This window comes from Trachinotus anak, unplaced genomic scaffold (assembly GCF_046630095.1).
Source record: "Trachinotus anak isolate AG129_WGS33_773 ecotype Australia unplaced genomic scaffold, CSIRO_AGI_Tana_v1 ptg000025l, whole genome shotgun sequence".
Classification (NCBI taxonomy): domain Eukaryota; kingdom Metazoa; phylum Chordata; class Actinopteri; order Carangiformes; family Carangidae; genus Trachinotus; species Trachinotus anak.
Genome location: NW_027273876.1, coordinates 3,363,632 through 3,380,009, shown reverse-complemented (window position 1 = coordinate 3,380,009; position 16,378 = coordinate 3,363,632). Strand labels below are relative to the sequence as shown.

The window sequence follows — 16,378 nt, the reverse complement described above, 5'->3', positions numbered from 1 at the left end:
ACATGTGACCTGTATGTAGATACAGTGTCTGAGAGGTTTTTTTATTCTTTATTTCTAATGGGCTTGTTTGAGACAGATGCAGTAAATACTAATCTACACATTATTTTATTGAACAATCAACTGAATTGTTTTTCTATAAAATGATAGAAAATATTGGAAAATGCTGTTATAATTTTTATAATTTGTATTTTTCCACCTGATAAGATTTTTGCATTTAGATGTTTTATTACTGAAAGTGCTTGAAACCCACGATTCTGTATTTATGTTACTTGTAGATGGAATTATAGTGAAAATAAATGATTCCCCTTTTTGCCGGGGACCCGAGGAACTCCCTTGAGGACCCCTGAGGGTCCCTGAACCCCCTTTGAGAACCACTGCCTTCTTTCCCAGATAGCAAACTCAAACTTCTGGACCAACATATGCCTGGGTCCTCCGCCTGAGTCTGGACCATACACTTCCACATCTGGGCAGAGTCCAGCTGTTGTCCTCTGGCACTGACTAACAGCTGGAAGATTTTCTTCATCTGTGCCAGAATTGGTCCAGATGTGGAAGTAGCATCTCACAATCATGCTGTATATGGGGCAGATTCTGGCCGTGGTACTGGGTGTACAGTGGGCCAGAAGAAAACAAGCATGTGGCCCAAGTACAGGCCGGATTTATTTTGCTATCTGGGTTATGTTTGATAAAGATGGAACCCGCAGACTTTTTTAAAATTGTTTTTGTTAAAAAAAATGACTGAAATGATTAATCTGTTATCAGAATAGTTGCCACCTAATCAGTTATTCGACCAGTGTTTGGTATCTTCAAACAAAGTGATTACTGGATCATCAAACACTGTCTGACACTGATTAAAAATGATGGTTATAAATCATCTCAACATAAAAAGATGATTTGAAGGTCAGTATCAACCAGGATGAGACATTTTTTTAAATGTACTTTGAATCAGTGAAGAAGTGACGAAGCTGTATTTTAGTTATTTCGGTTAAAACCTACTGACACTGACAAATTTGAGAATAAACTTTAGGAGTATTGGTGAAATTGACTGAGAGTCAGCAGGGAAATTACTTCTGTTCATGAAGAATGGTGATGTCAAAGGGCAGAAGACAAAGGTCATAGGGGCTCATTCAGTGGGTTGTGAGAGTTCAGGTGTTGGGAAACAACACAGCACTGCATAATTATTTACTTCTTACTGTGTGTCTTCAATAAGGCTGTCATGTCACAAATTAAAGGAACTCAACAAATACATTTCACCATTCAAAGAATATACATCCATCATTCAGAAAACATTTACTGACCTGTTGTTACTAGAGCTCTGGAGAGAAGCCTGAGAGTGGAGATGTAAAACTACAATGAGATGGTTTTTGGTTCTTAGAAAACCACAGATATATCTTCTTGTGGATATCAACAATAAAACACTGGAAATATGGGACCTTTAATGTGAAATATCAGAATATCTGCTGAGGTTCTTGGCTTAAACTCAGTGACACCTTAGACATTTCTGCATTGCTGGGCCCGTAAGCTTGGTGGTAGAAATCAGACTAGTTTCCAGTTGGGTTGAGGGAGCAGGTGAAGCAGAAATCCACCTCCTAGCAGTACTTGCACCGGCAGACAGATACATGAGGGGGGCGAGCGAGCATAAAAAGGAATAGCGTGGGAGGACAGAAAATGAGGAAAAGAGAAAAAATTAGTGAAAAGAAGGACTTAAAAGTGCGGAAGAATGCCGAGCAAGGCACGGAAAAAGGAAGAGAAATGAGGGAGTTAAAGGAGATAATGACGCAAAGAGCAAGGCAGAGAGAAATTGCTGAAATTAAGAACAAAGGAGGATTAAGGGGGAAAAAAATCCACTCCTGGATATTCTTCTTCTTATCGTTAGTCTGTGGTGTTCTACTTATTCTAGGAATTATATGGCGATGAAGCTGTAATGTACCCACTTTCCTCTCAGCTTATGTCGCCCACTTTTACTTGAGTTACATGAGGACATTGAACAAGCTGTGCTGTTTACACTGCTGTAGAATCAATAGCTTAGCACTTCTTCTTTTAAAAAAGAAAAAAAAAAAAGAGTAGAGAACTAAATGTTTCAAATAACAAAAAAAAAAGTTATCAAAGAGGCTGTTGTACTGGAAATGCTGAGAAAGACAGCTCCCAAAAAGATGCAAGCTGTTGCTGCATTATGGTCTACGAGAGATAATGTTGGTGGGGAAACAAACTCTGAATCTTCTACAAAGTTTAAAAGCTTTGATTTTAGGGGACCAACATAAAAATCAGTGCTGATGTTTTACAATAAGTGAGTTTGATTATAAAGCAGGTCCAGGTTCTATATTAATACTGTGAAAGTATCAAAGCCTCAGTCCACAGAGAAATGCACACAGCCTGTATTCAGAAACTGAGCCTTAAAACCAGCTGTTAGGACTTCTGGAACTTTGTGATGTCACAACAAAGCACTTTCAGCCACGCCCCAAGCCCCGCCCACCCAGACCCACCATCCAACCTTGCATCATCTGGTTTCTCTGAGTGTTTACCTGAAATCGACGATATTTTTATTTTTATCAGCCAATCAGAAGAGAGGCTCAGATCCTCTCTTCTGATTGGCTCACCAACCTGTTGTTACTAGAGCTACAGAGAGAAGCCTGAGAGAGGAGACACTGAGATTGTTTTTGGTTCTTAAAATTACAAATATAATTGGTGGATACCAACACTTCAAATAAAACACAGGAAAAGTGTAAAACATGGGACCTTTAATACACTTTGAAAACTTCAAATCGATGGAAATGCATTCTGACCCCATGTGACCCCATTCTGACCCCATGACGTGTGTCAGTGCAGAAATCCTGCATCCCTTTAGTGAGCAGCTGTTACTGAACGCTGCAGGCTGGCGCAGCGCTGTTGACTCACTCGCAAGTGGCAGTTTGTCCAGGGCCCCTTCCCACAGAGACAGGTGTTGGTTTTGGGGGAACAGGTGCAGATGTTAGCTGTTTGGATTGGGAGATGTCACACCTGTGCCTCTGTAAATACAGCATGTGCCTGTTTTTAGATTTGGATAATCAATCCAGACAATAGCGGCATCACAATATTGACTCCTGCAATGTCCAAATCCCAGTGTGTGCCATGGCAGTATTCTCTTACTTGCGGCCCTTTCGTGTGGCGCGGTGTTTCTGCAGGCTCTAAACACGAGGGGCCTGAGCACAGCTGCTGTAATGACGCAGCTGGAAGTGCTTCCTGCTGCTTTGAACATGAGTTGAAGTGAAGCTGCTCTCCGGTTTAAAGTTCCCGATGCTCGGCAGCGTGAGAACTCTTGGTGCCCCCGGGGGGGTTTTGCCCATGTTGCGAACATTTACTGTTAAACTGAGCACACAGTGGTCTTCTGCTAAATGGAAAAGGGTTGTTTGCTCCTCAAATAGACATTGCATCAGCAGCAGTGACTTCACAGAAAATGAAAGGCTTTCTGTGCTCATGGTTGGCACTCTAAATGTAAATGTGTTCATTTAGGTTGAACCGCACGCTGTTATATAACGTGTTTCTATCACAGGATTCTGCTAACAAACAACAGTTTAGCATTGTAACCAGACAAATTGCTTAGCTCAGAAGTAAAAACAACAGTAAACATGGCGGAGCCCATTAATGCATATTCTGCAAAGTCAGGATTACATAATCGGTCACATCGCCATAATCATAGCTGCATATGATGCAATTATTTCTGCATATTTCAAGTTTCCCCCATGAATGATGACTTGCAGTGAGGCAGTAAGATGGTGAAAAGTACAAGTAACCTGATATATCTTCTTCCTCTGAGCCGTAGAGCTCCGTTGTTGTCCAGAAACTATTAAAAACACATCAGTGAGCCACACTGTTGCACTGGGTGACATGTTCCTTCATTACCATGAACATACACAGTTTATTATGACTCAGTCCCACACACACCGTCCTGCTGCTGGAAATACTCACTAGAGCATCAGATATATTCATCCGCAGCTGAAAATAGTCCCCAATAAATGCACAGTTTTCTCCTGTGTGAGTAACGTTTGCTAAAAACTACAGATCCCAACAGGTTAAAAAAAAATTGCTGAACCTGTTTTAAAATGAAACAACATATTTGTGAGGTGTTTTTAAAGATTTACGTCCTCAGTATAAAAGCCAATGATTAATTTTGAAAATAACATTGAGGCGCAATAAGAAAGCAGCATCTGAAATATCATGATGGGCATAAAAGTATTAAAATGAACATTCTAGCACCCAACCTTAGGCCAGTCAGTGTAATAAAAAAAGTATTTATCATTCCTGATAAATATGGACAGATGGACAAACAAAGTAACTGATGGATTGGCAAACAGCTGAGTCACGGTCCCTCCCCAGATGTCATTGTGTGGGATGAAATTAGAAAGTATGATTAAAACAACTTGGTATGTAAATTCTGTGATTAGTGCGGAAAAATAAAAAATCTAGTTCAAGAGAAAAACATGACATTAGTGAAAACAACCTGAATCTCTGAGTGATATCTGGGCCAAACAGAAGTTGCAGTTGATGCCTAATGAATCTTTAATGATCCCAGTGTGAAATCATCAAAAAAATAAAATAAAATGCAGAATACAGCAGGAAAAAAAGAAGTTTAAGCAAACAAACAAAAATTATCAACAAGCAAAAGGGTTCACTCACTGTATCATTTTACTATATCTAGTCCTCTACACATCTTTAATATTACATGTTCAATTTCATGATTCTTTAATGTCTTTTTCTGCAGTTCCCTATGATCAGCGAGTTTGGGGAGGACACCAACTCCTACTGCTCTTTTGAGAGCAAGGAGACGGCGCTGCTGCACTCAGAAAATGGAAACCTGCAGCAGAGAGTCAACGTCCTGACCCACGAGGTGAGAGGAGAGACGGGGGTAACGGGGAGAGAGGGAGGAAGGAGATACAAGAGAGGGAAGAGTCGCAGTGGGATATGTGAGAAATAAGAGGGGGGAAAAAAATCCACTTTAATGTAGATTCATTTTGTTCGAGAGAGAAGAAAACCTTATCACACCACAGGTTTTTTCTCAGAGCTTGAATTCTGCAGAAAACCCTCCCTGTGTGTGAATTAATTGAATTAAAAGCGAATTGAGGCCAACCCTGGTGGACATATGATGAATGACGTCCAGAACTAATTAAGCGCTAAGGCTGCTGTCCAAGCAAAATTACTGAGATTCGGTGTTTTTAAGAAACCGTCCAAGCAGCACTGTGACATGGGATTCTCACACTGGTGCTCTATTTTTGAGACGCAGTATAATTGGGACTGAACCTGACCAAGATTTTGCTGAACATGTAAAGACAGTAAAGATGACGTGTTTTTTCAAACACATCCTGCAGATCATGTGGAGATCACACACTTTGAGATTAATTGGAATTATTCAAAGATCCCCTTGTTAACTGGTCCCAATGATGAAGACTTATCATGAGTGAAATAACCAGGAGCCATGACTGAGTATTTCCACCTTAGAACTGCAGTGAACCAATGAGAATCAGGGTTTCATATGTCATGAGGAACCAATCCTGTCATCTTGTGGGGACGGGGACGGGGGCGAGGGACTAAATAAATCTCAAACCTTGTCAGTACAGAGAGCAATAGTTTAGATTAACACCACCACTAACACTGTGTCAGCCACTGCCAGTTACAAGATACTAAACAACATAAACAAATAACGAGATTAAGCTTTCTAATCCGTCTGCTAGTCTCTGATTCTGGTCTCAACAGACTCCTGATCTGAGTCTGGGTCTGACTGAGGCTCAAACATGTGACTGAGTCTCTCTGATGTTTCTTCTAACATTAACCATCTTGATTCTCTCTGCTCTTTCATCTGTCTACCAAACCTTGTCAGTACAGAGAGCCAGAGTTTGCATTAGCACAACCACTAACACTGTGTCAGCCACTGCCAGTTACAAGCTAATAAACAACATAAACAATTAACAACGCTAACCGTTCTAATACATCTTCTAGTCTCTGAATTTGGTCACAATAAACTCCACAAAACTGACTGAATGAGGCTCAAACATGTGGCTGATGTTTCCTCCTATAACCTTTTTGATACTCTCTGCTCATTCACCTGGACACCTGGAGGAATCAGGTGGTGGGCGGGGCCCAAAGCCTGATCCAGGTTTCACAATGAGGAAAAGAAAGATGTGCTTCCTTTTTTCACCTTTTATGTGAAAAATCTATGTTAAACAAAATATTAGTCATAGAGTATTTTTTACAGAATTTAAAAGATGTCTGAAGAGGAACTTTAAACACATATACAGCATGATTTAAATATAAAACAAGATGTGTGCACTGTATTTCAGAAGGAGTTATTCTACTTCTCTATGGTTGAGCGTTACTCCCTTCTAAAAATGGACTGGAGTGAGTGAGGAGAATGGTAGCGCCCATAATGCGCTGGGACTGCTCGTTTCCCTCACTACCGACTCCACTGTTTCTGTGACTGTGTGAAAAAGAGAGCGAAGGAAAAAGAAATGAGAAACAACTGACACAGGAAGGCAGCGGTGAAGAGCACTCGAGAGCAAGAAAGAGGAAGGAAATGGTTCATGGGAGCAGCAGAAACGATTAGCGCGGGACACACAAGGTCACACGGCTCTGACACCGGGCATTCAGAGTGATGAAATGTGCCACGGCTCACTGAGCATGCTCTACTGGGACAGGACCCCTTCTTGCCCCCAGTTACACACACACACACACACACACGCGCACACACACACACACACACACACACACACACACTTCCTGTTCCTATAAAAAGGTGACTTGCAGTTATCAAGAAGAGAAAAGTGACATATTTTCTCTCAGCAAAGACATCAGAGGAATTTTAAAGGTAACAAAAAAATATCAGTTTTCATATAAAATACAGATAAAACTGCACATGTGCAGCTGCTGCTCACATCCTGTCTAACTCGCACAACAACCAAGGCCACCAACCAAGCATGATGTGGGTAAATTTTGTTTGGAAATATGTATTTAGCCCCAATATCCAGAGAGTACAGAGTGCTACATCCTAACAAGCAACAATCAAAAATCAGGAGTAGGAAATAACTTCACCTAAATGTTTATTCATACAGCACACAGACGTTTCAGGCAGAAAAACAGAAAAATAGAATATATGCCACTTTAATACAATATCATCTGACATAAAGACCTTGATCTTAAGGTCATGTCTTGAGGAGCATCCCTGAGCATCCTTGAGATCTTGTGAAATTCCTAAATTGATTGTTTAATCAAATTACTGCACATCAAATCTGGTAGTAAACCAGGTACTCCAGTGGAAAACTACACATTGCTACACCCACTTCTCCTGCAAAGGTTTATCACTTTATCTCAATAGAACAGCTCCTGATATTCACATAGTATTTGTGGATGGAAATGTGAATTTATAGAAATGTGGCTAAAACCTGAACAAGGTTTGGTTCCTGCCATGTGACCTGAGAGCTTAGTTTTAATAAACCAAAATTATCCTTTAAATTGTCCAATTGTAATGAGCTTCCTGGCACTCCCTGAATTCATTACCGTTCAGAGGAAGCATAAAAAACACGTTCCACACTGCCATCATATCAAGTGTTGTTTATAGAAGACCAATTCAACTAAAAATACACTCAAACAAAAACAGACAGCTCTGAACCTAAGAGCCATCTGACACAATAAACCAGCACCAGGACTAAAGTGAAAATTTAAAAGGTGATAATGAGAACGTCTGTAGGATTTAGGGATTGTGTGTGTGTGTGTGTGTGTGTGTGTGTGTATCCTGCTCTCCTCAGTCACGATGCTGCTGACAAGCCGTCCTCACCTTGGTGCCAGTTTCTTACAGCATATGTTACAACAGATACACTGAACAGGCCTCAGTGCTCCCTCGCTGCTGCTCCCACTCTCACTGTCTGTGCTGTCTAAAGTGACCATATTCTTCCATAAAATAATAATAATAATAATAAAAAATCTCACCCCTGCTTTGAAAATCTCTTCATTTCACTCAATGTGGTGCACGTCACTGCCCTCAGATGTGTCAGATGGTGTGTGATTATGGCGTCCGGTGATATTCACCCCCTCATTATGCCACAGTGTGAGGAGAATAGATCAGCGGGACATCAAGAAAGTTGCTTTTTTTATATTTCATTGTTGGACTCATAATTTATCCATTTGTCGAGATGAGGGAGGCGTTGCTGTTCATGCTGACGTGTCAGGATCTCAGTGTCCTAAATTTGCTTGGTTACACAACCGCTTCTTAAGAGCCACGTTTGATGACTCTGGCAATGGAAGTTTTTGGTGTGCTTTTTTATTTTTTCAACTCCATCTTTGTGAGGAAGTTTTAAAAGTGACAAAGAATGGAGGGAAAAAAAAAAAAAAGAAATGTATGTCAAGCTTTTTCGTCAGTCTCAGCTTCTCTGTCTCTGTGTCTCGGCTTTCAGCTCCAGAAGAGAAAGGAGAGGGAGGAGCAGCTGGAAGATGTGATCCAGGCCTATGAGAAGATTCACATGGAGAAGAGCAACCTCCAGAGGGATCTCGACAAGATGGTCAGACACATTACTCAGTTCATTGTGCTGTGCATTTGTAATTTTTTTTTTTACAGGCGCTTTATGCAGGAGTCATATGGCCCATTAATGAATTCTTACAGTTTCACACTCTGATGATGAGGGATGAATATAAATTAGATGCTTTAGTTAATTCACCAAATACACGATATGGACAAAAGTATGTGGACGCCCCTGTGAAGATTTGGAATCACGCAGGGATATTCTACACAATATTCAAAATTTGTAGCAACACTTTGGTGGAGCTGGTTTATTATTTCAACACAACAACAGTCCTATGCACAGCTCCATAAAGAAACAGGTTTTTCCAGTTATAGGTCCCATATTATTATAAAGTGAGATTTCCATGTATTTTTTGATTATAAAGCAGGTCTCAGTTCTAGAGTGTTTACCTGAATCACTCACTCAGAAAACAGTCAGAGCCTCGGAGTCTCTCTTCTGATTGGCTGACTGACCTGTTGTTACTAGAGCTCCAGAGAGAAGCCTGAGAGAAGAGATGTAAACATTGACATAGTTTTTGGTTCTTAAAACCACAAATACATCTTCTTATGGATATCAACACTTAAAATAAAACACGGGAAAGTGTAAAATATGGGACCTTTAAATGTTGGAGAATTTGAGTGGCCCAGCACAGATCAACATGGATGAACTGGAACACTGACTGTGGGCAAGACTCACCCAACACCACTGATGCTACTGTGGCTAAATGGGAACAAACCCCTGAAGCCAGGTTCTGAAAATTGGCCAAAATGGGTGAATCCAGAAGAGTGGAGGCTGTTACAGCAGCAGAGTAAAGAGGTGTAGCACTGCTCTTCCTTAAAGTTAGGAGTTTAAAGGGTTAAAGCATCGACCATGGACCTACAACATCCCTGATTTGAATCTGTCATTCACCATCTCTCTCTTTCTCCTCAATTCCTAAACTAAGCACAAAAAGTCAAGAAAACAAAAGACAAGGGGATTAAAGAGAAAGACAAAGCTAAAAAAAATGTTATATCCTCCATTTCCCATAATGCAACACAGTAGAATGTTTTTTAAGACCCTTCCTGTTTGTTAAATGTATTTCAAACTATGCTCTTAGACTTAAACAAGACAGAACTGTGATGTTCAACAGTCACCTATGTGTTCACATAGTTCATATCCATCAACATCCATCACATTAATGATTCTACACAGTTCTCAGTTTATAGCACACTTTCAGTTAATATGTGTCTCACACACACACAACGCTTATGCCCTTGTTATGGCACAGAAGCAGCGAAAGCTAATTACATCTCCACCTGTTTTTCTGACATTGTGTTTGTCCTCTGAAGAGCGAACTCCTCCCCTCGCAGGCCGGTCAAAGGTGCTGAAGCTGGTGGGGATTCAGGAGCTGAACACATGCTCTGCATTTAAAGGAGCACTCCAGAATTTTTACACACAAAGCTCAGTTTATTTGTTATGAGAGGAACTACTCAGCCTATAAAAACAGTTGTAAAACGTCTTCTGTAATAGTTCATGCCGTAAAACCATCAGTCTGTGCAACACTGTTCAATAGCTCATACTGCTGCAGGTTAAAACGATAGGTCCACCATGCACTATTAAAGGAGTGATAGTCGTCTGCATGAATGTAAATGTGTCTTAAAACTATATTTGCATTCCTCCGTCTCTGCTGATCTTACTTTCACATTTGTCAACCTGAAAGTAAAAGCAAGAAAACAGTGACTGCATCACTTTGAAGTCATTTCGAAGTTACTGCCCTGAGAAAACTGTTTTCATTATGCCTCACTCTGAGCGAAGAGTCCGTCACAGAGAGGAGTCGTTTCACATTCGGTCAGTGAAATTTCTTCTTTGATGCAAAACCACACGCACGTTATTATACATGTGAGGGTACAAACTGTAGATAATGCCTGAAAAAAATCTTTGTTTTTTGCTCAATGTTTTATTTTTCTGCAAGTTTTCCACTAAAAATTAGCTTTTGGCTTTTGTGACGCAGAAATCCTGCAGGAGACAATGAAGATGGAGTTTCTCAGATGAGGCAGAGTCAATCAGACACGAGAGACCACGGCTCTCAGTTGGGGCACTCTAATAAAGTGACGCAGGGATGACGTTTTTTTGTAGGCTAACCCAGATTTTAGCCAGGGTTCCCTCGACAAAAAGCTAACGGGGTTTTTCCATTGCGTTTTGGATAAAAGTAGAAAATAAACTCTGACAAACAAAAGTTGATGATACTGACACATGATAATACTTTCACAAGGTGGTTATGATTCTATACTTGGTAGAAACATCTGGAATCCCAGAACTTCCTCATGCAAAGACGGTATAAGATATACTTCCTCAGGTTCCTTGTGTTCATGTTTATCACTCCATGATATTTACATGAGGTACGTGCACTTAGAGGGTCAAACTAAACAGAAAACAGTTCAACAGTTCCGGACAGAATTTGACAATCAGCTTTATTTTGAAAGTCATTTTATTGGTTGATTTCAAACTGTGAGAATCTTATTTTGTGACCGTTACAGTAACTGGTTACAAATCAAAGTGGATCCAGACCAGGAAGAGGCTTCCAACTGAACAGACTGGCTGGCTGCTCTCCCCCAGATCCCCTCTGTGATAATAAACCATCTCATATGAGAGTGAAGTCTACCGAGCAGCTCATGCCGAGCAGCCTCAGCAGTTTTGTGTGGTCAGGGTGATTAAGGGATGAGGTGCGCCAACGTTGTTGGAACTGCCACCTGCCGAGGACGGACCTGAGTGTCAGTGTCACCCAAAGCTGTGGCTGTGATTGTTAATACGGCTCCATCTACCTACTGGCCAGAAGTCTGTGTGATATTTCTATATATATCATTGTGTTTGTGTGTGTGGATGTTGCTCCATTTCCGTTTTATCTGATTTTTTACCTCCACCAACGAGGTTATGTTTTCACCCACATTTGTGATTTGTCAGCAGGATTATACAAAAAATACTGAACTGATTTGCACTGAACTTGGGGGAGGGATGGGGCGTGGGCCAGAGAAGGACCACTTCAATTTTGAAGCAGATCCAGATCATTTACAATAAATTTGAATTTTTTTCTCTGAAGTCTGGTGTATATTGTTTGACAGTGACCTTAGCAGAGGTCTGCACTCTCTGAGTTCCTCTTAAATTTCTGCATTCTTAACAAGCAAAGAAAAAAAAATTTAAAACAAAACAAATATTTTTTTTTCTCTTGAACATCTGGCTTTCAGCAATTAACAAAGAGGCAAAGTTTTGTTCTATCACAGCTGTAACTGACATTTATGCCCTGCACTGCAGAGGTGCAGGGCATAAATGCCAAGGAATGCACAAAACCTCTGTCAATAACTGAAGGCTGCGACTTATCTGTACTTGCAATGTAACTGGTGGTTTCACATCAGGCATTAAAAATGTGTGTGGTTACAGACCAGCCTGGTGGAGAAGCATGTCGAGCGTATCCTGAACCTGGAGTCAGCTCTGAGGCAGAGAGACAGCTCCCTGCAGAAACTCAACATGCAGCTGCACAGCAAAGACATGCAGTACCTGCAGCTGCACGCCGGCCCGGACGCACACAGTAAGTGACTTTCGACGCTCACTTAGCATGCAACTGTTTAATTATTGAGACGACACGCAGATTTATACATATTACAATATCACCAGATGACTACGGTCCCATACAAACACTGGTGCAATGACTGGACGTGCAAAAAATGTCTCCGGGTAAACTAAGGTAAAACTGAAATAACGAAAGTCAGTGAGCAGCTTCAATCTCTACAAACCAGGACAGAAATCTTGTTGTAGCCACGGATTCATCCACATTAAGACAATTACAAAGATTACACAGAATTCAAGGGACTAAAACGGATTAACAGGCTGTGTCAACAGGATGGAGATTTATCCATGTTTACCTGTTCCTGTGTGCCAAAGAATTAATGTTGGTTAGTTTAGGGCCAAAATACATGACTGATCCGCTGCTACATAATTAACCATTAAGGCCTCACAGTTTGCAGCACATATCTGGAACAAAACTTTAGCTCTGCTCCAGATTCTGTTAAATCAAGAATTTGTCATTTGTCATTTCCTTTTCTTTCACACATTTTGCACAATAAAGCCACAAGAAGTTTTAGTCTCACAAGTCTTTAATCTGTCATATTCTATGTCACTCTTTAAATCCGTCTTATTTATTTACTTATTTCTTTTTATACCGTCCTGTTTTTACTTTACATCTGGTCTTACACAGAAATACAGATTTGAGAGGGCTGCCCGGGCCAGTATTTTGGTTTATGTAATTAACTCTGATATTCATCCGAAATGCAGTATGTCAACAGCAAGATTAGACATTTCTGTATCAACTGCAAGTTTGTTTCAAAACGAAAAAGCCCAGACACCTGTTATCGCTGATCATCACTGCTCATCTCCTCTCGATTACTCAACCTTTAATCACATCCAACAATCTGCCCGGAAAGCATTTTAATTGAGGTCAGGTTAATCCTCGGCCTGTTAGAGAAAACCAGCCTGGACGGTTTGTTCCAACTCCCCTCGTCACAGTCGCGGGAAGAGAGGGACCTGTGATCCACGCGGGCGCTCGTGATTGAAACTCAGTCGTTCTGGCTTCAGAAACATTTTGAGTTCAGTGACTGGTTCTGAAAATTTGAGGATTTCTCTGCATTATTCAGCCTGTTGCTGCTCCATCTGCACTGCTGAGTGATGTCCATTGTGACGGGTCTGTTTTACCAAATGCTCGAAAGCCTGTGAGATAATTTGACTTATTACAATGCAAATTAATTCCTGCATCAGAAAAGTATGAAACATACAATGCAGGTCGCTGCGCTGCTTTCACTCTAAAAGTATGTGTAATGAGGATTTGGGATTTTGAAGCCAAACCGTTGCGCAAGCTCAGCAGGTTCCCTCATGTTCAGACTGCAGCTCTGACTTCAAGGTAAAATTTTCGGTCCACCACTGCTGTAGAAGAGACTGTGCTCAGCCATAGCTGCTCTCGAGCCAGCAGATGCTAAACTTTTTCTCTCTTCGACTATGTGGGCGGCTGACGGAAACATTGGAAGAAATGTGACTCTGCCACCTCAACAGATGCCTGTACTGATGCCGTACCCTGCAGAGGCATCAAACTGTTGAATTTTTTTTTTTTTAAAGAGCATATAAGCTTTTTTTTTTTTTTTTTTTTTTTGTTCCTTAATTTGTGCATGAGGAGTCAGAGTTTGCAAGGTAGTAATGGCTGTGTGTGTGTGTGTGTGTGTGTGTGTGTGTGTGTGTGTGTGTGTGTGGGTATGAATGAGGGTATATGTGAGAAAATGTCTTGTAGTGCAGACTGCGTACAGTATGTGTGTATCTGTGAGGAGGCAGGAGGAGCTGGGATATATAAAAGATGATACTGCTGCGCTGTTACATTGTCTTCTGGCTCAAGGACTGAGTCTGTGTGAGCGGAGCTGAATCACTAACATGCCCACGCAGATCACATCACCCAGGTACACACTGAAAGATGCTGCCCTTGGAAGAAGTCAGCTCTTTCGCTCTTTCATACTCACGTGTTGTACAACAATCGATGGCAGAACACAAGGGAAAAGGGATGAAAACGTGGCCTTGTCTTTTGTATTCTGTATCTTCATTTTTCTCCCCGGACTCTTCTCTTTCCTCCGCCCAGTGCTGGACTGCCCTGCCCTGACCCTACAGAGCTCCCGCAGCCTGGACGCCCTGTCCGACCTGAAGCTGCAGCGGCTGGAGGCCGAGCTGGAGGGGGCGCGGCATGAGGCCCAGGGGGCGTGTCAGCGGGAAGAGGAGCTGAAGGCCGAGGTCGAGAGACTGAAGGAGGAGATGAGACAGCTGCAGAACAGCCAGAGGGAGAGGGTCAGTGTCGGTTTGTTTTTGTCTGCTCAAGGTGCCACATGGGTGGAGTTTACAGCGTCAGGACAATTTCAGTGATGTCAAGGACTAAGCAAGAGCAACCACCCACAGTGCTTTATTGTGATGCATTCCCTGAATCATCCTAAATTGATTTGTGATGAACGAAAATGTCAAATTCATCTCCAGAGAGTAAAAACTCATATTGGGCGATTTTGCAAAACCACATTAACTTCAAAGCCAACGTTTTTGAACATTCAGTGCCACAGTTTACTAAATCATTTACCTCTACAATATACACGTACGCCAACTTAACAATAATATAATCTATATTCATATCGAAATACAATATGAAAACAACAACAAACAGAGAATTATCACTTGATTCTGCACCTTCCCTCGAACTTTAGAGTGAGTTTCAGCTCATCATTTATCTGTCTGGAACATTCTCTGTTTCCCATTCAGAGGAAAAGCTTTGAAAACCCACAGTCCAGACCTGCGCAGTTAGAGACCAGCTGGTGAACATGGTGGAGCTAAAGAACCAGATATTTCCCTCAGGAGCTGGTGGAGACCAAAAACGGAGCTAAAAAAAAAGGGAGAATTGGATTTACATTCGCCAGCTTCCTAGGAACATAACTGCTACATATATATCATCATATAATACAAGATTAGAGACCTGATGCAATCTAAGCTGTACAGTACAGGTTCAGAGGTAGATCTGTCTACACACACAGAAACAGATGCATGTGCAGATACAGAACAGTAAATATGAGGGTGTAATAACTGATGCATAATGATCAATACTGTAAATCTCATATGGGATGAAATGTTAGAGCTGGAGAAGTTTCCCGCGTAAAAAAGACAACAAGCTCCAGAAAATACTAAAATAAAGAAAGAGGTAATTTAACTGGTAACAGCTGGTTAGCGAGTTACACCACAGGGATTTCAGTATGAAGCCACAATCAAGCAAACAATGTCGCTGATATTGTGATGTCCTGAATAAATCACTGCAAAACAAATAACTCACAGCACAGTCACAGCTGTGGTAATTAGAAGCTCCCTCTAACTTTAATGGAAAATAGCATCAGTTCTGCTACGCGAAGCCTCTGTGCTTGTTTGGTTTTCAGGCACTTTGATATTATTAAGCATCAACCTTTCTGCAAAATCCAAGTTTCCAAGTTGTCATTATGACTTGGATGTTGACAAGGATACAATGTGTGTAAATAAAACACTGGGTTACAGCCAGGAAAAGATCCTGATCCAGTTAAAAAAAATAAAAATAAAAATCATTAATTGTTTGTTTGTGACCTCCACACCTTCCCTCCACTGCACCACATTAAGGGCACACTGCTTCATACAATGGCACTGAGTGCTGGCTTTGGACATAAATCATGGGGTTCATAATCAAACATTTATTCCTCGGGTTTCTGGGCTGAGAAATGCATAAATATTGTGATGGTCATCGCTGCCAGGAAACATATCCAAGAGGAAGGACAGTGTTATTCAAAGAGCTTTACAGCACAGCAGTGGGGGGAGGGGGGGGGGGGGGGGGGGGAAAGAGACTGGCTGTCTCTACCCAGACCTGACAAACTGTCCAGACTCCAGGGCTGATTTTCTACCCTTCAGTGTCACATCCCTGCATCTTATTAGACAGTTAACAGGAGAGCTACACTCTGCTAAAAGCTGAGTGCATCTTTAATGGCTTTACTTAAAGCAGTAAAAATACACAGCTCCACAGTGATTGAGTAATAATAATCAGCCCCACCTCACAAGCCTTTTCCTCACAATGGTGCCTTCAAACACGATGTCTCATCTGGCTCTTGCTGTCAGATTTTGTCCAATATTCCTCCAGCACCTGCATGCTAATCTAATTTCATGCTCTACTTCGGCAGGAAATGACTTCTCCGTGCAAGCAGTGTGATGTGGAGTGGATAAAGAAGGTGGGAGATGAGCAGTAAGTGACCACAGCCAATCTCTGGGGGGAGGGAGGGAGGGAGGGAGGAAAAGAGAGCGAG

At 41.4% G+C, this 16,378-nt stretch overlaps 2 protein-coding genes across 2 annotated transcripts in view; both read left to right on the top strand.

The window, feature by feature from the left end:
* cdk5rap3 (CDK5 regulatory subunit associated protein 3) overlaps positions 1-16,378 on the top strand; it is a 288,850-nt gene that overhangs the window by 157,817 nt on the left and 114,655 nt on the right. The window lies entirely within an intron of this gene.
* The window catches only part of LOC139608931 (TANK-binding kinase 1-binding protein 1-like), a 67,711-nt gene that overhangs the window by 32,930 nt on the left and 18,403 nt on the right, over positions 1-16,378 (top strand). The window contains exons 4-8 of the mRNA XM_071463080.1: positions 4,736-4,861; positions 8,415-8,519; positions 11,934-12,081; positions 14,167-14,369; positions 16,256-16,317. Of these exons, the coding sequence (XP_071319181.1) occupies positions 4,736-4,861; positions 8,415-8,519; positions 11,934-12,081; positions 14,167-14,369; positions 16,256-16,317 (644 nt within the window). The remainder of the gene's footprint in view (positions 1-4,735; positions 4,862-8,414; positions 8,520-11,933; positions 12,082-14,166; positions 14,370-16,255; positions 16,318-16,378) is intronic.